The sequence below is a fragment of the Coregonus clupeaformis genome, chromosome 1, assembly GCF_020615455.1.
Source record: "Coregonus clupeaformis isolate EN_2021a chromosome 1, ASM2061545v1, whole genome shotgun sequence".
NCBI lineage: Eukaryota > Metazoa > Chordata > Actinopteri > Salmoniformes > Salmonidae > Coregonus > Coregonus clupeaformis.
Window position 1 is genome coordinate 96,624,619 of NC_059192.1, and position 24,470 is coordinate 96,649,088.

Sequence of the window (24,470 nt, forward strand, 5' to 3'; positions counted from 1 at the left end):
CATTCTGAGTATGTTGTCTTTCACTAGCAGCACCATATCACCAGGTAACATTCTGACTATGTTGTCTATCACTAGCAGCACCATATCACTAGGTAACATTCTGACTATGTTGTCTATCACTAGCAGCACCATATCACCAAGTAACATTCTGACTATGTTGACTATCACTAGCAGCACCACATCACCTAGTAACATTCTGACTATGTTGACTATCACTAGCAGCACCATATCACCAAGTAACATTCTGACTATGTTGTCTATCACTAGCAGCACCATATCACCAAATAACATTCTGACTATGTTGACTATCACTAGCAGCACCATCACCAAATAACATTCTAACTATGTTGACTATCACTAGAAGCACCATCACCAAGTAATATTCTGACTATGTTCTCTATCACTAGCAGCATCATATCACCAAGTAACATTCTGACTATGTTGACTATCACTAGCAGCACCATATCACCAAGTAACATTCTGACTATGTTGTCTATCACTAGCAGCAACATATCACCAAGTAACATTCTGACTATGTTGACTATCATTAGCAGCACCATATCACCAAGTAACATTCTGACTATGTTGACTATCACTAGCAGCACCATCACCAAGTAACATTCTGAGTATGTTGTCTATCATTAGCAGCACCATATCACCAAGTAACATTCTGACTATGTTGACTATCACTAGCAGCACCACATCACCTAGTAACATTCTGACTATGATGACTATCACTAGCAGCACCATCACCAAGTAACATTCTGACTATGTTGACTATCACTAGCAGCACCATATCACCAAGTAACATTCTGACTATGTTGTCTATCACTAGCAGCACCATCACCAAGTAACATTCTGACTATGTTGACTATCACTAGCAGCACCATCACCAAGTAACATTCTGAGTATGTTGTCTATCACTAGAAGCACCATCACCAAGTAACATTCTGACTATGTTGACTATCACTAGCAGCAACATATCACCAAGTAACATTCTGAGTATGTTCACTATCACTAGCAGCACCATCACCAAGTAACATTCTGACTATGTTGTCTATCACTAGCAGCACCACATCACCTAGTAACATTCTGACTATGTTGAATATCACTAGCAGCACCACATCACCTAGTAACATTCTGAGTATGTTGTCTATCATTAGCAGCACCATATCACCAAGTAACATTCTGACTATGTTGTCTATCACTAGCAGCACCATATAACCAAGTAACATTCTGACAATGTTGTCTATCACTAGCAGCACCATATCACTAGGTAACATTCTGACTATGTTGTCTATCACTAGCAGCACCATATCACTAGGTAACATTCTGACTATGTTGTCTATCACTAGCAGCACCATATCACCAAGTAACATTCTGACTATGTTGTCTATCACTAGCAGCACCATATCACCAAGTAACATTCTGACTATGTTGTCTATCACTAGCAGCACCATATCACCAAGTAACATTCTGACTATGTTGACTATCACTAGCACCACCATATCACCAAGTAACATTCTGACTATGTTGTCTATCACTAGCAGCACCATATCACCAAGTAACATTCTGACTATGTTGTCTATCACTAGCAGCACCATATCACCAAGTAAAATTCTGACTATGTTGTCTATCACTAGCAGCACCATATCACTAGGTAGCATTCTGAGTATGTTGTCTTTCACTAGCAGCACCATATCACCAAGTAACATTCTGACTATGTTGACTATCACTAGCAGCACCATATCACTAGGTAACATTCTGACTATGTTGTCTATCACTAGCAGCACCATATCACCAAGTAACATTCTGACTATGTTGACTATCACTAGCAGCACCACATCACCTAGTAACATTCTGACTATGTTGACTATCACTAGCAGCACCATATCACCAAGTAACATTCTGACTATGTTGTCTATCACTAGCAGCACCATCACCAAGTAACATTCTGACTATGTTGTCTATCACTAGCAGCACCATATCACCAAATAACATTCTGACTATGTTGTCTTTCACTAGCAGCACTATATCACCAAGTAACATTCTGAGTATGTTGTCTATCATTAGCAGCACCATATCACCAAGTAACATTCTGACTATGTTGACTATCACTAGCAGCACCATCACCAAGTAACTTTCTGAGTATGTTGTCTATCATTAGCAGCACCATATCACCAAGTAACATTCTGACTATGTTGACTTTCACTAGCAGCACCACATCACCTAGTAGCATTCTGACTATGATGACTATCACTAGCAGCACCATCACCAAGTAACATTCTGACTATGTTGTCTATCACTAGCAGCACCACATCACCTAGTAACATTCTGACTATGTTGAATATCACTAGCAGCACCACATCACCTAGTAACATTCTGAGTATGTTGTCTATCATTAGCAGCACCATATCACCAAGTAACATTCTGACTATGTTGACCATCACTAGCCGCACCACATCACCTAGTAACATTCTGACTATGTGTAGATGTACTTGGCAAATAAAGGTGATTCTGATTCTGATTCAAGTCCAACGTGGTGAATGAAAATCTGACCTTCTCATTGTACTAAATTGTCAAAGCGTAAGATTAAACACACCTCAGGTAAGGCAGTCCTCCAGACAGTTAACTCCAGAATTTAGAGAGCCAGTTAATGGAGAATAGAGCCTTGATTAAAACTGCAGCACTGAGCTGTCACAGGTCATCATCACATTTGTTCATTAACTGTGTAAGCTGTGGGTCTGAAGTATCTCTGGACTTAAGCAGACCCTGACACATCACAAAACCAGTGATGAAACTCATTGAACTGTCGCTCACTCCTCTTGTAAAGTCAGTAAAGGAGTAGAGGAGCACCTCAACCAAGGTGCAGCCAAAAATCACAAGAGAGGTCATCTAGATAAACAGGCATAACTCTCTCTCTCAATTAAAAGCTGATGAACCAAAAGATGTAATAAAATTATCCGCTTGTAATTGTGAGAGAGAGAGTCGCACCTATTTTTCTTGGCACTCTTGTAAAACATGCACATTCACTGGAGTGAGAAAATGTCTCTAAACAGAAGTAGAAGTTCAGGCCCAGTAAACCAGTATGTATCTCATTCTCTGGAACAAATTGATATATCTGAAACAAACTCTATGTTTGAAAGGCTGTTTGGATTGGCCAACTGCTAAAAGCTATTTGGCTAAAATGAAGACTCATGTCCTCTCTCCGTCCAGCCTAGAGATAAGGAAAATGTTGGGTCTTAAAAGGACCAAAATCAACTAGTTTGGTTTGCTGAAGAAATACATATTTTTTACATTGCACTGAGTGTAAATGTCAGGTTGACAGAGCTAAAGGATGTTACTTTTGGGTCCTTGGATCCTCAATCCCAGACTGTGAGAGAGATATATCTAATTAGGCTACAGGCCAAAGGGTGGGTCACACTACAGACCTAGACACTCTTTAATCCAGTAGACTTTAAAACCTGGCAGCAAAGTGCAAAATACAGCATGACTGCCTTAGAGGCATGGATTTCCAAAGACGGGTGCCATAAAATCAATACAGTAAACAGAAGTCTGGCCAAAAATGAATTTATAGAATTGTTTTATTCCCTTGATTAAGAATTCCATTGTTGGAAGTTCCTGACAACACCGCGGTAGAGTGTCTAATAGGAACATACTGTAGATAATGTATGTGCCATTCAATAAAGTGAAATGGAGCTTGATTGATTCTAAAGCCTTTTCTATCATAATTATGTTACATACTACAGTTGAAGTCGGAAGTTTTATATACTTAGGTTGGAGTCATTAAAACTCATTTTTCAACCACTCCACAAATGTCTTGTTAACAAACTATAGTTTTGGCAAGTCGGTTAGGACATCTACTTTGTGCATGACACAAGTAATCTTTCCAAGAATTGTTTACAGACAGATTATTTCACTTATAATTCACTGTATCACAATTCCAATGGGTCAGAAGTTTACACACACTAAATTGACTGTGCCTTTAAACAGCTTGGAAAATTCCAGAAAATGATGTCATAGCTTTAGAAGCTTCTGATAGGCTAATTGACATCATTTGAGTCAATTGGAGGTGTATCTGTGGATGTATTTCAAGGCCTACATTCAAATGCAGTGCCTCTTTGCTTGACATCATGGGAAAATCAAAAGAAATCAGCAAAGGACCTTGGTGCGAAACGTGCAAATCAATCCCAGAACAACAGCAAAGGACCTTGTGAAGATGCTGGAGGAAACAGGTATAAAAGTATCTATATCCACAGTAAAACGAGTCCTATATCGACATAACCTGAAAGGCAGCTCAGCAAGGAAAAAGCCACTGCTCCAAAACCGCCATAAAAAAGCCAGACTACGGTTTGCAACTGCACACTTTTTGGAGAAATGTCCTCTGATCTGATGAAACAAAAATAGAACTGTTTGGCCATAATGACCATCGTTTGGAGGAAAAATTGGGTCGCTTGCAAGCCGAAGAACACCATCCTAACCGTGAAGCACGGGGGTGGCAGCATCATGCTGTGGGGGTGCTTTGCTGCAGGAGGGATGGTGCACTTCACAAAATAGATGGCATCATGAGGATGGAAAATTATGTGGATATATTGAAGCAACATCTCAAGACATCAGTCAGGAAGTTAAAGCTTAGTCGCAAATGGGTCTTCCAAATGGACAATGACCCCAAGCATACTTCCAAAGTTGTGGCAAAATGGCTTAAGTACAACAAAGTCAAGGTATTGGAGTGGCCATCACAAAGCCTTGACCTCAATCATATAGAAAATGTGTTGGCAGAACTGAAAAAGTGTATGCGAGCAAGGACGGGCCAAAATTCACCCAACTTATTGTGAGAAGCTTGTGGAAGGCTACCCGAAACGTTTGACCCAAGTTAAACAATTTAAAGGCAATGCTACTAAATACTAATTGAGTGTATGTAAACGTCTGACCCACTGGGAATGTGATGAAAGAAATAAAAGCTTTAATAAATAATTCTCTCTACTATTACTCTGACATTTCACATTCTTAAAATAAAGTGGTGATCCTAACTGACCTAAGACAGGGAATTTTTACTAGGATTAAATGTCAGGAATTGTTTAAATGTATTTGGCTAAGGTGTATGTAAACTTCCGACTTCAACTGTACATTATACGGTAATAGATTATACTGTATTATATTTTCATCCAGGGGGGTTGTCCTAATGTGCATATACACACTGCAGGGATTGTATTAGGATAATGAAATCAACCATTATAACTACATTTCAGACCCATGGACATGCTTACTAAGTACTGCCTATCCCTGCTATAACTGAGGGATTTTCATAATGGACTAAATATAAATTATACAGACCATCTCTCATTTTCCCAATGAAAAATGTATGTTATGGTTTATTTATGTATGATAGCTACTGTCCCGTAGAAGTTATGTTGTCATATTGACTCTGTCAGCAAAGTTGAACCCACATCCCAAGGTCCACATAACAAACTTGCAATATAACTCTAGTTTCTCCTTAAGACATGTGGACCTTGCACTGTATAGTCTTTTCCTCAGTGAGCACCAGTTTGCTGCATGGAAACCTTCCGTTGACCTAACCTTAACGACAGAGCCACCTCATGTTCATCTTTCCTGGCCACACCAGCCCTGTATCCTGTCTATTTGCTCATACACTAATGGGTTTGATACAGTCAAGCTTTTACTGCAATTTGGATGGGGAATTTGTTTCAAATACACCTGCCAACCCTATTGTTTGTGTCAACAGTCTGAAATGACATAATGGTGAGTATGAGGAAGCAAAGCAAGCTCTAGTGGAGACAGAGACAGCCAGAGACAGCCACACATAGGGTAGTGTAGACTAAAGTACAAAGACTTCTGTATGCTGAAGTGATTCCCAAGGCAATGTCTTGTGCCTGAAATGCAATGGCTAACACCACCACCTGTCATTGCCTGTGTTGAAGCCCACACCAAAGCCTACAGTCAGACGGCAAGATTTTCTCTCACGTCGTGACAGTGGCACAAGGCACCACCCAAACCGTGGAGAGAAAGGGAGGCAGTGAGAGAGCGTTCAAACAGAGTAATGATGAAGGGAGGAACCTCAACCTTATTTAGTTCCATTTGAGATACAGTATCTATGTAATAATACCTGTTATATGACTGACCAGAACTGTAATACATTGATCATTTCACAGGACGTTTTTAAGGATAACAATATGACATATTTGGTTAGGTTGTTGGTACTAGAATGGGTTTACCCCCTGAAGTATGACTTGTAAATACTAGGTATTACTTTACAGTGGCAGCACTGTGAAACCAACATTTTGTATTCTCTTTAAAGGCCCAGTGCAGTCAAAAACGTGATTTCCCTGTGTTTTATATATATTTTCACACTTTGAGGTTGGAATAATACTGTGAAATTGTGAAAAGGATGCTAATGCCCTTTTAGTGTAAGAGCTGTTTGAAAAAACCGCCTGAAATTTCAGCCAGTTTCAGTGAGATGGAGTTTTGGCCTGCTTGGTGACATCACCATGCAGTAAATTAGTTAATAGACCAATAAGAGAGTTCCAAACCTCCCTGCCAATAACAGCTAATTTTCAGTTTTCCCCTCCTCACACAGACCATTACCAGACAGTCCTATCAAAATTCTTGCTTAAGAAATTGCTCTTTGCTAAGAAGCTATTTTTGTTAATTTTTGACCATTTTAATTGAAAACAATCACAGTAAGGTTCTTAATTGTTACAAAGAAATTATTTGATATTGAGATCAAATAAAGGCTGCATTGGACCTTTAAACTCTGCCTTGGGCATGAAATAGGAGACTGAGATAATGGAATAAACATTCCCATTACTTTACAGGCCTTCCGTCATTGATCGTAGCAGCTGTACCTTCCATGAAGATGTAAGAGGGGAGATGGTCATTCATTTCCAGTTAAAGAGTTAATTTGTCATGGCTGCCAGTGCCGCACCTTTCTCTCAGCCTATGATGTTGGAACAAACAGTGCTCCCTGGTCCATACCCAGCACCCACACGCAGATAGGCCTACAATCTGCACTATGAACAGTGATCTAGGGGTGCTGTCAAGACGTGCACCACTAACATGTTGTACACAGCAGCTCTTACTATACCGCCATAGACTGCCTAGGTCACCGTACAGTATATTGCCAATGTAAAAAATAGAAACTAGTCCTGCCAATGAACATCATCTATCCTATTTTTGCCTTTCTTGAAGATCCAAAATACGCATTGGCATACGTTGGCAAATACATGTGGCTGAACAGGCAAAGATGTTGCACAACGTTATTAGTCTCTGGAGATGCAGTGGGAGGAAGAGAGAGAGGCAGAGAGCATTCTCTTAGGCTGCTCTGCAACTTGTCCCCTATGTCCATTTACTGTTTGGTCCCCAGTGCAGTGTGGGGTATTTCATTTAGAAGAGCAGCATGATGTCTGTCTGCTCACTGTTGACTCATTGTCCTGTTCCTCCAACACATGCCCAACTGCCGTTTCTGAGCAATCATATAAGCCACAATTGTCCAAGAAATTCATCCATATTATATTATAGGATTCTCTCTCTCTCTCTCTCTCTCTCTCTCTCTCTCTCTCTCTCTCTCTCTCTCTCTCTCTCTCTCTCTCTCTCTCTCTCTCTCTCTCTCTCTCTCTCTCTCTCTCTCTCTCTCTCTGGGCCTCCTGTTCAATCAGGAGTCAGGACCTACAATCATAGGCTGGAGTCTCTCTCTCTCTCTCTCTCTCTCTGGGTCTCCTGTTCAATCAGGAGTCAGGACCTACAATCATAGGCTACTTACTAGATGTGCAGGCACGCTCGCACACACACCAAGCAAAGCCCCCCCTGTCTTAGATGATGGAGAAGATCATGTTAATTATGTCAAGCGAGGCTTTATTCTTAAAATGAAATACCATATGTCTCGTTGTATGGGGCCACCGTGATATCTTGCAGTGTGTCGCTCCATCCATCCTCCTCTGCTTGAATTTTTGACACCGAGCCGGGTGGACCTCCGCTTTGGCAATTCCCAGTCTCACCTGCCCTTTGATCGTCGCCGGCCTCCATGCAGCAGTTATCCGAATTCGAGTCACCCGAAGTGCTGTAAAAAGGATTGTCGCTGCTGTCATCTCCCGATTCCCCAAAAACATCATCTGAGATCTGCAAGCTCTCGTAGCGGGAGCGAGCCGCCTCCAGGACTGACAGCGCCTTCCTCCCACATTCCGCCATCTCTCGTCGATGCTTTTGGTAGCTTACCACACCGCACAATATTCGTCATGTAACTATCCACGACTGGGAAAAACTCGTGCCACACACCCCTACCCACGTCCACTCCCACTGTGCGTTTTTAGAATTATGCTAGGCCTACTGCAGACTTGTGATGTGATAACTTCGACTCTCCCCTTTCTTCAAAGAATGGGCCGGAGGGGAGCTGTCCTCATCAAGGGTACTTAAATTCCGCTAGGCGCTACGCACAGAGACCGAAATGATCTATATTGATCACCCCTCTGCGAATCCGGGTTGGGCCAGCTATTTCGTTGGTGGCTCGTAAAATGGGCTCGTACTGTGTAGCGATGTAAATGAATACGCGGCATCATGATCAGCTGACATGGTTGCTCTCCTGTGCTGGCCAATAGCGTTGATAATAGCGATCTCACTGTAACGTCAAAGCTTATGGTATTAAAGCAGAATTGTGTTCTGATGCGGTTAGAAAATGTATATACCCCATAAATTGCTAATTGCTTATGATACGAATATAAAACACATGTATGACTAATGCTTTCGTTTATTCATTTATTATTAATGCATTCGTTTATTCAGACAATGTAATTACAGGAACTCTTTCAAATCAGTTTTGAAAACGTTTAATGATATTATGTGGAAAGGAAAGCAACAGCAGGACAGGATTTGTATTTTTAAGACCACCATATTTAGAATAAACCAAGCAGCGCTCTCCTTGGTGCCTGTGGGGGGTGCAGTAGACTGGTTCGCGGAAGTCATCTTGCTTTTTGGTGTGGTACCCTGCCATGTTTGCGGAAGTATAATATGAGTCTTCTCCCCTCTGTCATTCTACAGAAAGTATTTATAGACCTTTGTTACTTTATATTATAACTACATGTCCAGCCTTTTCTGATTTCAAGGATAGTACACAAGAAATATGAATCTGCCAAAGGGGCCGGATTCTCTGTGTTTCGACAAGGACGTGTTTATGAAGGTAAGAATTTGACTTTTGAAACTAGCTAGCTGGCTAGCAATGCCATAGGTTAGATAGCAGTGATCAGCCAAACTGGCTTCATCACTTGTTATGACACGAATTATATAAGTTTGTCTGCTAGTATTTATCTATCTTCTTCATCAAACTGTTCATACCCGATTAGAAATGGCAAGCAGTTAGCAAGTTAGTTTCTGCTGGACATAATTTGCATCATTTTAGCTAGCTAGCTAACTAACTACATGATCAATCATGGCATGTTTTCTTCTTCTGTTGCATTCAGGATGATTTCGACGTGGATCAGTTTGTTGCAGATTGCAGAAAGCATGTCCAACTGGAGGAGATGCGCGAGGATCTTGAGATGTATTACAAACAGCTCAAAACAGCCATGGTTGAGCTCATCAACAAAGACTATGCCGACTTTGTCAACCTCTCCACCAATCTGGTGAGTTCCTATGGCTGACACGTTCATAAGCTGCATTAATGAATGTTTGCAACCATGCATTCTCAGCCAAATAACAAGATAGCAATCATATTTTACGATGATATAAAAAAAAAAAAAAACTAGGAGCAACTGAGAGCAACAGCAGGAATCTGCTCAATATCGATGTAGCAATCTAAATAGATGTGATGATGATGTCAGTTTGTTCTTCCAAACAGTTGCTCCAGCTAGGATCAGGACTTTTACATGTCAAATAGACCTAATAGCTACAGTAGTTAGATAATAATGGATATAATCTATTTAGGTTGGAATGGACAAAGTCCTGAACCAGCTATCAGTACCACTGGGTCAGTTGCGTGAAGAGGTGCTGGTAGGTGTTCTGTTTCACTCAATTTTTTTCATATTATGATAAATTGGATTCACCTTCATTTCTGTTGAGTTGGTCACACATGTTGTCCTATTTCTGTTGACATGGTCACACATGTTGTCCTATTTCTGTTGACATGGTCACACATGTTGTCCTATTTCTGTTGACTTGGTCACACATGTTGTCCTATTTCTGTTGACATGGTCACACATGTTGTCCTATTTCTGTTGACTTGGTCACACATGTTGTCCTATTTCTGTTGACTTGGTCACACATGTTGTCCTATGTCTGTTGACATGGTCACACGTTGTCCTATTTCTGTTGACATGGTCACACACGTTGTCCTATTTCTGTTGACATGGTCACATGCTGTCCTATTTCTGTTGACTTGGTCACACATGTTGTCCTATTTCTGTTGACATGGTCACACATGTTGTCCTATTTCTGTTGACTTGGTCACACATGTTGTCCTATTTCTGTTGACTTGGTCACACATGTTGTCCTATTTCTGTTGACATGGTCACACATGTTGTCCTATTTCTGTTGACTTGGTCACACGTTGTCCTATTTCTGTTGACTTGGTCACACACGTTGTCCTATTTCTGTTGACATGGTCACACACGTTGTCCTATTTCTGTTGACTTGGTCACACACGTTGTCCTATTTCTGTTGACATGGTCACACATGTTGTCCTATTTCTGTTGACTTGATCACACATGTTGTCCTATTTCTGTTGACTTGATCACACATGTTGTCCTATTTCTGTTGACTTGGTCACACATGTTGTCCTATTTCTGTTGACTTGGTCACACATGTTGTCCTATTTCTGTTGACTTGGTCACACATGTTGTCCTATTTCTGTTGACTTGGTCACACATGTTGTCCTATTTCTGTTGACTTGGTCACACATGTTGTCCTATTTCTGTTGACTTGGTCACACATGTTGTCCTATTTCTGTTGACTTGGTCACACATGTTGTCCGATTTCTGTTGACTTGGTCACACATGTTGTCCGATTTCTGTTGACTTGGTCACACACGTTGTCCTATTTCTGTTGACATGGTCACACACGTTGTCTTATTTCTGTTGACATGGTCACACACGTTGTCCTATTTCTGTTGACTTGGTCACACATGTTGTCCTATTTCTGTTGACTTGGTCACACATGTTGTCCTATTTCTGTTGACTTGGTCACACATGCTGTCCTATTTCTGTTGACTTGGTCACACACGTTGTCCTATTTCTGTTGACATGGTCACACACGTTGTCCTATTTCTGTTGACATGGTCAGTCACACACGTTGTCCTATTTCTGTTGACATGGTCACACACGTTGTCCTATTTCTGTTGACTTGATCACACATGTTGTCCTATTTCTGTTGACTTGGTCACACATGTTGTCCTATTTCTGTTGACTTGGTCACACATGTTGTCCTATTTCTGTTGACTTGGTCACACATGTTGTCCTATTTCTGTTGACATGGTCACACATGTTGTCCTATTTCTGTTGACTTGGTCACACATGTTGTCCTATTTCTGTTGACTTGGTCACACATGTTGTCCTATTTCTGTTGACATGGTCACACACATTGTCCTATTTCTATTGACATGGTCACACATGTTGTCCTATTTCTGTTGACTTGGTCACACATGTTGTCCTATTTCTGTTGACTTGGTCACACATGTTGTCCTATTTCTGTTGACTTGGTCACACATGTTGTCCTATTTCTGTTGACTTGGTCACACATGTTGTCCTATTTCTGTTGACTTGGTCACACGTTGTCCTATTTCTGTTGACATGGTCACACACGTTGTCCTATTTCTGTTGAAATGGTCACACACGTTGTCCTATTTCTGTTGACTTGGTCACACACGTTGTCCTATTTCTGTTGACTTGGTCACACACGTTGTCCTATTTCTGTTGACTTGGTCACACATGTTGTCCTATTTCTGTTGACTTGGTCACACATGTTGTCCTATTTCTGTTGACTTGATCACACATGTTGTCCTATTTCTGTTGACTTGGTCACACATGTTGTCCTATTTCTGTTGACTTGGTCACACATGTTGTCCTATTTCTGTTGACTTGGTCACACATGTTGTCCTATTTCTGTTGACATGGTCACACATGTTGTCCTATTTCTGTTGACTTGGTCACACATGTTGTCCTATTTCTGTTGACTTGGTCACACATGTTGTCCTATTTCTGTTGACTTGGTCACACATGTTGTCCTATTTCTGTTGACTTGGTCACACATGTTGTCCTATTTCTGTTGACTTGGTCACACGTTGTCCTATTTCTGTTGACTTGGTCACACACGTTGTCCTATTTCTGTTGACATGGTCACACACGTTGTCCTATTTCTGTTGACTTGGTCACACATGTTGTCCTATTTCTGTTGACATGGTCACACATGTTGTCCTATTTCTGTTGACTTGGTCACACATGTTGTCCTATTTCTGTTGACTTGGTCACACATGTTGTCCTATTTCTGTTGACTTGGTCACACATGTTGTCCTATTTCTGTTGACTTGGTCACACATGTTGTCCTATTTCTGTTGACTTGGTCACACGTTGTCCTATTTCTGTTGACATGGTCACACACGTTGTCCTATTTCTGTTGAAATGGTCACACACGTTGTCCTATTTCTGTTGACTTGGTCACACACGTTGTCCTATTTCTGTTGACTTGGTCACACACGTTGTCCTATTTCTGTTGACTTGGTCACACATGTTGTCCTATTTCTGTTGACTTGGTCACACATGTTGTCCTATTTCTGTTGACATGGTCACACACATTGTCCTATTTCTGTTGACATGGTCACACACGTTGTGCTATTTCTGTTGACTTGGTCACACACGTTGTGCTATTTCTGTTGACTTGGTCACACATGTTGTCCTATTTCTGTTGACTTGGTCACACATGTTGTCCTATTTCTGTTGACTTGGTCACACATGTTGTCCTATTTCTGTTGACTTGGTCACATATGTTGTCCTATTTCTGTTGACTTGGTCACACGTTGTCCTATTTCTGTTGACTTGGTCACACATGTTGTCCTATTTCTGTTGACTTGGTCACACATGTTGTCCTATTTCTGTTACTTGGTCACACATGTGGTCCTATTTCTGTGTGTTGTGTTGGTCTCCCTTTACTTCTCAGAGCTTGAGAACATCTGTAAGTGAGGTGGTCCAAGCCGTTGACAACCAGCTATCCAAGCAAGATGACTTGCAAAACAAAAAGGTTTGTTAACCTTATATGTCTACCATTTCAAACATTCATTTTTTCTGTAACATTCATTTGTATGTGTTTAGCTGGATGCTAGAGATGCTTACACTTTTGCAATTATTTAGACAAAGATTATGATTCAAAGAAAAGTTAGACGAGTTTCTTTAAACTGTCATATTTCTCTTTTTTTGTTTTGTTTCTGTAAACAAGATGAATGTCATGAGACTCATACAAGTTGTTCGATCAGTAGAGAAGATTGAAAAAATCCTACATTCTCAAAATTCAAAAGACTCGACATCTCTTGAGATAAGCAGGTACGTTTAAAAAATGATTGCATCAGCTTTTTGCTGATTTGACATATAGTCTATTTACCATACTGATGCATCTCAGTTAATGATGAAGTTTCTTTTGCTTTGTAGTCCTCTCTTAGCTGGCCAGATTCTGGAGCGGATTGCCACAGAGTTCAACCAGCTGCAGTTCTATGCTGTCCAAAGCAAGGGCATGCCCCTGCTGGACAAAGTCAGGCCTGTATGTCCAGTCACATCATTCAACACTGACGGCCCCATTGGATTTGTGGAGTTGATTTTCAGTACACAAACTAGACTAAGGTTAATGGTTGAAAATGGCCATGCCTGCCCAAGCCTGCCCATTGTAAACGTCCCTTTACTGACACTGTGTCTGTCCATGCCTGTCCATTGTAAACGTCCCTTTACTGACACTGTGTCTGTCCATGCCTGTCCATTGTAAACATCCTTTACTGACACTGTGTCTGTCCATGCCTGTCCATTGTAAACGTCCCTTTACTGACACTGTGTCTGTCCATGCCTGTCCATGCCTGTCCATTGTAAACATCCTTTACTGACACTGTGTCTGTCCATGCCTGCCCATTGTAAACGTCCCTTTACTGACACTGTGTCTGTCCATGCCTGTCCATGCCTGTCCATTGTAAACATCCTTTACTGACACTGTGTCTGTCCATGCCTGCCCATTGTAAACGTCCCTTTACTGACACTGTGTCTATCCATATGCCTGTCCATTGTAAACATCACTTTACTGACACTGTGTCTGTCCATGCCTGTCCATTGTAAACATCCCTTTACTGACACTGTGTCTGTCCATGGCTGTCCATGCCTGTCCATTGTAAACATCCCTTTACTGACACTGTGTCTGTCCATGCCTGTCCATTGTAAACATCACTTTACTGACACTGTGTCTGTCCATGCCTGTGTATGCCTATCCATGCCTGTCCATTGTAAACATCTCTTTACTGACACTGTGTCTGTCCATGCCTGTCCATTGTAAACGTCCCTTTATTGACACTGTGTCTGTCCATATGCCTGTCCTTTGTAAACATCACTTTACTAACACTGTGTCTGTCCATGCCTGTCCATTGTAAACATCCATTTACTGACACTGTCTGCCCATGCCTGTCCATTGTAAACATCACTTTACTGACACTGTGTCTGTGTACGACTTGTGTTGTAGCGTATTTCTGGCATCACGTCCATGCTACAGCAGTCTTTGGAGGGGCTCCTTATACAGGGCCTCCAGACCTCCAACGTGGACATTGTGCGTCACTGTCTACGCACCTACGCCACCATCGACAAAACCAGGGACGCAGAGTCTCTGGTGGGACAAGTCCTGGTCAAGCCCTACATGGACGAGGTGAGGTTGTGTTTCATCGAAACTGTCAGGATTAGAGGGATATATATATATATATATAGAGAGAGAGAGATATACAGAATTTAGGGCTGGTGTCCCGTACCCAGATTGATCCTGGACAAAAAAAAATGGCTCTTAGTGCCCAGCTCACCAATATCTTTGCGAACTGATGCAGAATTGGACAGTTCAAGAACTTTATGTACTGTGTTCTGCTTCAGAGATGAAATCCATGTTTCCCTCTCTATAGAAACAGTACTTCAGTTACTATTTTGTTATCGACAGGTCATCGTTGAACAGTTGGTCAAGTCCACCCCCAATGGCCTTAAGATAATGTACACCAAGCTCCTAGAATTTGTGCCACATCACTGTAGACTGCTGCGCGAGGTGACTGGAATGGCCATTTCAAGGTACGCGCCATAGCTGATCACGAAGTCAATGTTCTAGAGGCTCCTCTCCCTTCAGATATAAGAAAGTACATGGTAGAATGGTAGTTACACATTCATAACCTGGAAAGTACATGGTAGAATGGTAGTTACACATTCATAACCTGGAAAGTACATGGTAGAATGGTAGTTACACATTCATAACCTGGAAAGTACATGGTAGAATGGTAGTTACACATTCATAACCTGGAAAGTACATGGTAGAATGGTAGTTACACATTCATAACCTGGAAAGTACATGGTAGAATGGTAGTTACACATTAATAACCTAGAAAGTACATGGTAGAATATTAGTTACACATTCATAACCTAGAAAGTACATGGTAGAATGGTAGTTACACATTCATAACCTGGAAAGTACATGGTAGAATATTAGTTACACATTCATAACCTAGAAAGTACATGGTAGAATGGTAGTTACACATTCATAACCTAGAAAGTACATGGTAGAATGGTAGTTACACATTCATAACCTGGAAAGTACATGGTAGAATATTAGTTACACATTCATAACCTAGAAAGTACATGGTAGAATGGTAGTTACACATTCATAACCTAGAAAGTACATGGTAGAATGGTAGTTACACATTCATAACCTACAAAGTACATGGTAGAATATTAGTTACACATTCATAACCTACAAAGTACATGGTAGAATATTAGTTACACATTCATAACCTAGAAAGTACATGGTAGAATATTAGTTACACATTCATAACCTAGAAAGTACATGGTAGAATATTAGTTACACATTCATAACCTAGAAAGTACATGGTAGAATGGTAGTTACACATAACCTAGAAAGTACATGGTAGAATGGTAGTTACACATTCATAACCTAGAAAGTACATGGTAGAATGGTAGTTACACGTTCATAACCTAGAAAGTACATGGTAGAATATTAGTTACACATTCATAACCTAGAAAGTACATGGTAGAATGGTAGTTACACGTTCATAACCTAGAAAGTACATGGTAGAATATTAGTTACACATTCATAACCTAGAAAGTACAAGTTTGTTCTTTCTCATGTCTTTGCTCTCTGCTGTCTGTCCAGTGAGAAGGCAGACATAGTGCCGGGATACGACTTCTTGGTGAACTCAGTGTGGCCGGAAATCATCAAAGGTATCGAGGAAAGAATCCCATCTCTCTTCAACGCGGGCAACCCTGACACCTTTTATGATGTACGTACTCTAACTACCCAATCATGTTCCTCTGGTATCAAAACTGTCAAATCAAACACATTTTTCCAACAGAGCTTGGAAATACAATAGTAGGGGAAACGCTGACCCTGAGAAGTCCTACTCTCTATAAGTAGGAGAGGGAGACCACATTCTCATTCGGTTCAAGTCTGTATCTATTTTGCAGAGGTACACCATTAGCGTGGACTTTGTGAGGAAATTTGAGAGGCAGTGTGGCTCCCAAGCCAGTGTGAGGAGACTGAGAGCTCATTCCTCCTATCAGAGCTTCCACAACAAGTGGAACCTACCTGTCTACTTCCAGCTCAGGTGAATAGCTGTGTGCTCTATGACCTTTGACCTTCGTGTTTCCTGTACTGACTCAGTTATGTATTACAGTAGTGTCCACACAACAACTCCACAGTGCTGTCAGAACTGATATGCTGTGGTAACCTCCCTGGCAGGGGGTGTTTCCCTTTTATTTCATTCATTTTATTTTTTAAACTTGCATGAATTTATGTATTCTGAAATCTATTAACAAGAATATCTACAACAAAAAAAGCTTTGGATTTTGCTCCCTTTATAGTTGTCACCTACCCTACTGATGTCCAGTCATCAATTTTACTTCCTGGATATTGTGCTGTCAACATGATATCTTGTTACAGATAAGAAGAGGATATTTATGGGCAATGTGTCATAATATGTTGTCAGATTTGAGAGGTACTTTAGCGCTGTGTCCAACACAAGTCTGGCTTTTTGCGTAAGGCCTGATGAATGTTCTCTCTAAGGGAATATTGATCCTCTTTAGAGTCAACGTGAAGGTTGTTGGACTCTGTGCCTTGCACTGTTTGTCATCCAGCCCGGCACATTTTACAATGGAATCTCCATCATGCTGCACATATTCCACATTGTGTCAAAAAAACAACAACATGTTTTTGATCAATTCCAACTGTTTTGCTCATAGAACAGCAAGCTAGCTTATACATGTTCAACAGCCACGCATTGACCTGTTGTTCCCCATCTCTGTCACAGGTACAAGGAAATTGCTGCATGTTTAGAGAATGCCATTGCTGATGGGTTAGAGGCAGCACCAGGTTAGTACCTATATCCAACTGTAATATATGAATGGATATATTTTATTAATCATTACCATAAAATACAATATTACCTGATGGCTTCAAACATTTCCTTCCTCCATACACACTCTCCCCCTCCCTACACACTCTCCCCCTCCCTACACACTCTCCCCCTCCCTACACACACTGTTCCGCCCTACACACTCTCCCCCTCCCTACACACTCTCCCCCTCCCTACACACACTGTTCCTCCCTACACACTCTCCCCCTCCCTACACACTCTCCCCCTCCCTACACACTCTCCCCCTCCCTACACACTCTGTTCCTCCCTACACACTCTCCCCCTCCCTACACACTCTGTTCCTCCCTACACACTCTCCCCCTCCCTACACACTCTCCCCCTCCCTACACACTCCCCCCTCCCTACACACTCTGTTCCTCCCTACACACTCTGTTCCTCCCTACACACTCTGTTCCTCCCTACACACTCTCCCCCTCCCTACACACTCTGTTCCTCCCTACACACTCTCCCCCTCCCTACACACTCTCCCCCTCCCTACACACTCTCCCCCTCCCTACACACTCTGTTCCTCCCTACACACTCTCCCCCTCCATACACACTCTCCCCCTCCATACACACTCTCCCCCTCCATACACACTCTCCCCCTCCCTACACACTCTGTTCCTCCCTACACACTCTCCCCCTCCCTACACACTCTCCCCCTCCCTACACACTCTCCCCCTCCCTACACACTCTCCCCCTCCCTACACACTCTCCCCCTCCCTACACACTCTGTTCCTCAGCGGGCAGCTCCTATCACCTGCTGGTATCCCAGATGCTGTGGAACAGCTTGGTCAGGTGCTGGGCGGAGAAGGTCTACCTGCCTCCACTGGCTCACCGCTTCTGGAAGCTCACCCTGCAGCTCATCTCACGCTACTCCAAGTTCCTCACTGAGGTACACCCTCCAACATGGCAACCCAACCTTTCCACTACAATATTAATGCTAGTGTGCGTAGTGTCTATAGATTCAGTGATACCTCTATTAATCTAGTGTTCAACGTAGCCTGCAGTGTCAGTATTCCAGTATTTTAAAGCAGCAGGAATGAAAATGTGAATACTATAAAAGGAAACGCTGGTCCTATTAAGTTGTCATGATTGGTGTTTCTGTACCCTGTACCCTGTCTCCTAGATTCTGACAAAATCTCCCTCCACGGAGGTCAGTAAAGACCCCGTGAGGCTCCTCCCCAGCTCCGCCTCCTCCACGTCCAGTCGCACCTCTCAGGATGATGGGGGCAGCGAGAACGGCAGCCCAGCAACCCTCTCCACCAAACAGCTGGTCTTTATAGCCTCTGATGTGGACCAACTACAAGACCAGGTAGTCATATGGACCAACTACAAGACCAGGTAGTCATATGGACCAACTACAAGACCAGGTAGTGATATGGGGTAACTACAAGACTAGGTAGTCATATTGACCAATCACAAGACTAGGTAGTGATATGGACCAATCACAACAAGCCAATGCAGGTTTGTACTGTATTTACCTTCCAAGAAGCCAAACAGAAATGACACATTTCTTTAATAATGTGGTTTTTAATTTTAACCATAGCTTTTCGGGTTAGGCAACATTAGACATGCTATTGCATGAACCTTATTATTTGTTCATAGTTTTCGCTACTATTAAAAGTTTGCCTTTCTCACAGATTCCGGAACTTTCTGAGATGATTAAGCAGAGACTGGAGGTCATTGGGTACAACAACTTTGTAATTGTTGCAGGTATGTCAGCATCGTGCTTGAAAGATTAAATGCACACATTGATACGTTGTTCCAGACAGTGTTCAATCATGATACTTATTCTATCAGCTCTTACTGCAAGTTAGTTGATATCAAATCAAATGTTATTTGTCACATGCGCCGAATACAACCGGTGTAGACCTTACCGTGAAATGCTTACTTACAAGCCCTTAACCAATAATGCAGTTAAAGAAATAGAGTTAAATATTTACTAAATAAAATAAAGTACAAAAATAAATATAAAGTAACACAAAATAACAATAACGAGGCTGTATACAGGGGTTACCGGTTCCGAGTCAATGTGCGGGGGTACAGGTTAGTCGAGGTAATTTGTACATGTAGGTAGGGGTAAAGTGACTATGCATAGATGTGGGGGGGGGGTGTCAATGTAAATAGTCTGGGTGGCCATTTTATTAATTGTTCAGCAGTCTAATGGCTTGGGGTAGAAGCTGTTAAGGATCCTTTTGGACCTAGACCCTCCTTTTCCTGTAGTCCACGATCCTCTCCTTTGTCTTGCTCACGTTGAGGGAGAGGTTGTTATCCTGGCACCACACTGCCAGGTCTCTGACCTCCTCCCTATAGGCTGTCTCAACGTTTTCGGTGATCAGGCCTACCATTGTTGTGTCGCCTGCAAACTTAATGATGGTGTTGAAGTCGTGCTTGGCCACGCAGTGTTGGGTGAACAGGGAGTACAGGAGGGGACTAAGCATGCACTCCTGAGGCGCCCCAGTGTTGAGGATCAGCATGGCAGATGTGTTGTTACCTACCCTTACCACCTGGGGGTGGCCCGTCAGGAAGTCCAGGATCCAGTTGCAGAGGGAGGTGTTTAGTCCCAGGGTTCTTAGCTTAGTGATGAGCTTTGTGTGCACTATGGTGTTGAACTCTGATATATTGCCTTTTGTTTGCCTTTTTGACAAGTGTCCCTCCCTGCCTTGTGTTCTCTCTCCAGAGGCCCTAGAAGACTCCAAAGCCTCCCTGTCTGGCTGCATTCCCACCCTGAACAGCAAGATGACTCAGCATTTAACCGAGAGGTGCTTCCGCTTCCTGAAGAGTGCCTCTGAAGTCCCCCGACTGTACCGCAGGACCAACAAGGTGAGACGGCCCGCCCCTCAGGCCCCATCCTCTCAGAACAATGGAAAAGTGCTCCCATTAGGCTTCAACGTTGCTGAGATGATTAGAGAACATCTGCTGTACAGTACCAAATTGTTGACGAGTGCACTACACTTCCACACTCACAGGCTTGAAACGTGCCTGTTCTTCATCCCCTGTATAGGAAGTGCCCTCCAGAGCCTCTGCCTACATGGACAACGCCCTGCGGCCGCTGCACCAGCTCCTGAGCGACTCCAAAGACATGGTGAAGCCCTCCATCGCCCAGGACTGGCTACAGGTCACACTCAATGACTGCACTCACAGGTAGGGACACTCTACTGTCTGTTAGACTTCCTGTGTAGGCAACTAAAGCAGTGCTACTCTACATTCCTCCAGTACCTCCAACAGCACCTCCAACAGCACACGCTTATGTTGTAGCCCCTGACAAAAACACCTGATTTAACTTGTTGACAAGTAGAATCCGGTGTGCTTGTACCAGCCACAACAAAAATATGTACTGTTGGGGGTGCTGTTGAGGGTACTGGAGGACTGGATTGGGGAAACACTTAACTACAGTATACTGGAGACTGCTGAATGGGTTAGGAGATCTTGTAAGGCTAATTCTGGTCCACATAGAAATATTCTACATTGAATGCATGCCTTAGTTTTTAGTCCTTGTATCGTGTTAAAATAATATTTAATAAAATCTTAGGCGTAGTCTTCTGCTTGCTCTCTCTAGGGTCACAATGTTTTGTCTTAAGAATGGCACCACACAAGGACACCAACTAACAATTGAATTGAATTCAAGGGCAGTCAACCTCACTAACTTCAGTAGCATTTTGTTCTGCTCCACCAAGCACAGAAGTCTTGTCATTTTCCATCTTGACTTTGGGCAGATATTTTGAAACCATATCAGATGTTTTGAGTTCTGTGAAAAAAATGGAGGAGAGTTTAAAGAGACTGAAGCAAGCGAGGAAAACAGTGACCACCAACATGACAGGAACCACCGGAGGCCCCACGGACGACAGCAAGATCCGCCTGCAGCTGGCCTTGGATGTGGAGTACCTGGGAGAGCAGGTAGGGTTCCCCCTGTTAGAGAACACCAACCGTATCTTGTAGTTGTCCTTTGAATATGTTTTAGAAAGACAGTCTTTGTTTAACTCAAACAGTGGGAGGGAAGGAAGGCATGTCTGGAAAATCCCCAGAATGATTGTTGTGAAATTCTAATACCATATTGATGTTTGTTTCCCATGATAGATTCAGAAGATGGGTCTGCAGCCTGCCGACATCACCATGTTCTCAACACTAAATGACTTGGTCCAAGGAGCACAGGATGTGTCTCCGTCAGAGCAGGCTGGACCATAATCCAGCACCGATCTGAATGTACCTGTATGCTCGTAGTTGGGAGGAAGAAAGCACCATGAGGGACTGGGTCTTATTATGTTCAACACTGATCACATGGTATTGAGATCAGGACAATTTCTACATGTCATTTTACAATGGCAATGAAATATTTCCTACTGGCCCCCTGACTGTCTAACTTAATGGGGTCAAAGGGGGCTAACCCTAACCCTCTATGCCACCTGAGAATTCACTGTAAGTTCAAGAATGCGAGTTATGTCATCATACAAAAGATATACTGGCAAAAGGTAGACCATGGCAGCTTTCTGGTCTTAACGTTTCTGGTGAATAATAAATATATTGTACATGGTGAACAGAGTTGGTGAAGGATGAGATAGATATTGTACATTTTAAATAAAATGAATCAAAGTTGTAATAACCTTGGTAATACAAGCTTTGGATTCTTGTATGTTGTGTAAATGTAATTCAAGTCCAGCTGTGATGAGGGGTGACCTAATAAGACCTCTCTAAGTTCAGCTTTGATGAGGGGTGACCTAATAAGACATCTCTCTAAGTTCAGCTGTTATGAGAGGTGACCTAATAAGACATCTCTCTAAGTTTAGCTGTTATGATGGGTGACCTAATAAGACATCTCTCTAAGTTCAGCTTTGATGAGGGGTGACCTAATAAGGCATCTCTCTAAGTTCAGCTGTTATGAGGGGTGACCTAATAAGACATCTCTCTAAGTTCAGCTTTGATGAGGGGTGACCTAATAAGACATCTCTCTAAGTTCAGCTGTTATGAGGGGTGACCTAATAAGACATCTCTCTAAGTTCAGCTGTTATGTGGGGTGACCTAATAAGGCATCTCTCTAAGTTCAGCTGTTATGAGGGGTGACCTAATAAGACATCTCTCTAAGTTCAGCTGTTATGTGGGGTGACCTAATAAGGCATCTCTCTAAGTTCAGCTGTTATGAGGGGTGACCTAATAAGGCATCTCTCTAAGTTCAGCTGTTATGTGGGGTGACCTAATAAGGCATCTCTCTAAGTTCAGCTGTTATGAGGGGTGACCTAATAAGACATCTCTCTAAGTTCAGCTGTTATGTGGGGTGACCTAATAAGGCATCTCTCTAAGTTCAGCTGTTATGAGGGGTGACCTAATAAGGCATTCTCTCTAAGTTCAGCTGTTATGTGGGGTGACCTAATAAGGCATCTCTCTAAGTTCAGCTGTTATGAGGGGTGACCTAATAAGACATCTCTCTAAGTTCAGCTTTGATGAGGGGTGACCTAATAAGACATCTCTCTAAGTTCAGCTTTGATGAGGGGTGACCTAATAAGACATCTCTCTAAGTTCAGCTGTTATAAGGGGTGACCTAATAAGACATCTCTCTAAGTTTAGCTGTTATGAGGGGGTGACCTAATAAGGCATCTCTCTAAGTTCAGCTGTTATGAGGGGTGACCTAATAAGACATCTCTCTAAGTTCAGCTGTTATGTGGGGTGACCTAATAAGGCATCTCTCTAAGTTCAGCTGTTATGAGGGGTGACCTAATAAGACATCTCTCTAAGTTCAGCTGTTATGTGGGGTGACCTAATAAGGCATCTCTCTAAGTTCAGCTGTTATGAGGGGTGACCTAATAAGGCATCTCTCTAAGTTCAGCTGTTATGTGGGGTGACCTAATAAGGCATCTCTCTAAGTTCAGCTGTTATGAGGGGTGACCTAATAAGACATCTCTCTAAGTTCAGCTGTTATGTGGGGTGACCTAATAAGGCATCTCTCTAAGTTCAGCTGTTATGAGGGGTGACCTAATAAGACATCTCTCTAAGTTCAGCTGTTATGTGGGGTGACCTAATAAGGCATCTCTCTAAGTTCAGCTGTTATGAGGGGTGACCTAATAAGGCATCTCTCTAAGTTCAGCTGTTATGTGGGGTGACCTAATAAGGCATCTCTCTAAGTTCAGCTGTTATGAGGGGTGACCTAATAAGACATCTCTCTAAGTTCAGCTGTTATGTGGGGTGACCTAATAAGGCATCTCTCTAAGTTCAGCTGTTATGAGGGGGTGACCTAATAAGGCATCTCTCTAAGTTCAGCTGTTATGTGGGGTGACCTAATAAGGCATCTCTCTAAGTTCAGCTGTTATGAGGGGTGACCTAATAAGACATCTCTCTAAGTTCAGCTTTGATGAGGGGTGACCTAATAAGACATCTCTCTAAGTTCAGCTTTGATGAGGGGTGACCTAATAAGACATCTCTCTAAGTTCAGCTGTTATAAGGGGTGACCTAATAAGACATCTCTCTAAGTTTAGCTGTTATGAGGGGTGACCTAATAAGGCATCTCTCTAAGTTCAGCTGTTATGAGGGGTGACCTAATAAGACATCTCTCTAAGTTCAGCTGTTATGTGGGGTGACCTAATAAGGCATCTCTCTAAGTTCAGCTGTTATGAGGGGTGACCTAATAAGACATCTCTCTAAGTTCAGCTGTTATGTGGGGTGACCTAATAAGGCATCTCTCTAAGTTCAGCTGTTATGAGGGGTGACCTAATAAGGCATCTCTCTAAGTTCAGCTGTTATGTGGGGTGACCTAATAAGGCATCTCTCTAAGTTCAGCTGTTATGAGGGGGTGACCTAATAAGACATCTCTCTAAGTTCAGCTGTTATGTGGGGTGACCTA

The 24,470-nt window shown here is 42.3% G+C and overlaps 2 protein-coding genes across 3 annotated transcripts in view; one reads left to right on the top strand and one right to left on the bottom strand.

The window, feature by feature from the left end:
• LOC121578013 (piggyBac transposable element-derived protein 5) overlaps nucleotides 1-8,522 on the bottom strand; it is a 110,262-nt gene extending 101,740 nt beyond the window's left edge. Inside the window, exon 1 of the mRNA XM_041892055.1 lies at nucleotides 7,890-8,522. Coding sequence (XP_041747989.1) covers nucleotides 7,890-8,202 — 313 coding nt within the window. The 5' untranslated portion in view covers nucleotides 8,203-8,522. The remainder of the gene's footprint in view (nucleotides 1-7,889) is intronic.
• A 411-nt stretch (nucleotides 8,523-8,933) lies between these two features.
• Nucleotides 8,934-22,255, top strand: LOC121578021 (conserved oligomeric Golgi complex subunit 2). Of its 2 annotated transcripts, XM_041892066.2 has the most exons (18): nucleotides 8,969-9,187; nucleotides 9,468-9,629; nucleotides 9,931-9,996; nucleotides 13,153-13,233; nucleotides 13,429-13,532; nucleotides 13,638-13,746; nucleotides 14,704-14,883; nucleotides 15,163-15,287; nucleotides 16,381-16,507; nucleotides 16,692-16,831; nucleotides 17,534-17,595; nucleotides 18,382-18,533; nucleotides 18,768-18,953; nucleotides 19,282-19,354; nucleotides 20,322-20,464; nucleotides 20,646-20,785; nucleotides 21,358-21,538; nucleotides 21,719-22,255. In XM_041892066.2, exons 1-18 carry the CDS (start codon nucleotides 9,131-9,133, stop codon nucleotides 21,824-21,826), a joined length of 2,196 nt encoding a protein of 731 aa, XP_041748000.2. In that variant the 5' UTR covers nucleotides 8,969-9,130; the 3' UTR covers nucleotides 21,827-22,255. The 2 variants fall into 2 exon arrangements, with proteins under 2 accessions (XP_041748010.2, XP_041748000.2); XM_041892076.2 differs by lacking the exon at nucleotides 21,719-22,255 and having other exon boundaries at nucleotides 8,934-9,187; nucleotides 21,201-21,393.
• The last annotated feature ends 2,215 nt before the right edge of the window (nucleotides 22,256-24,470 follow it).

Bases quoted from the DNA above. Each gene is read 5' to 3' on its own strand.
- LOC121578021 (XM_041892066.2), top strand. From the start codon at position 9,131: ATGAATCTGCCAAAGGGGCCGGATTCTCTGTGTTTCGACAAGGACGTG. The intron at 13,747-14,703 runs GTATGTCCAGTC...CTTGTGTTGTAG, and splicing joins TGCTGGACAAAGTCAGGCCT to CGTATTTCTGGCATCACGTC. The intron at 15,288-16,380 runs GTACGCGCCATA...CTGTCTGTCCAG, and splicing joins ACTGGAATGGCCATTTCAAG to TGAGAAGGCAGACATAGTGC.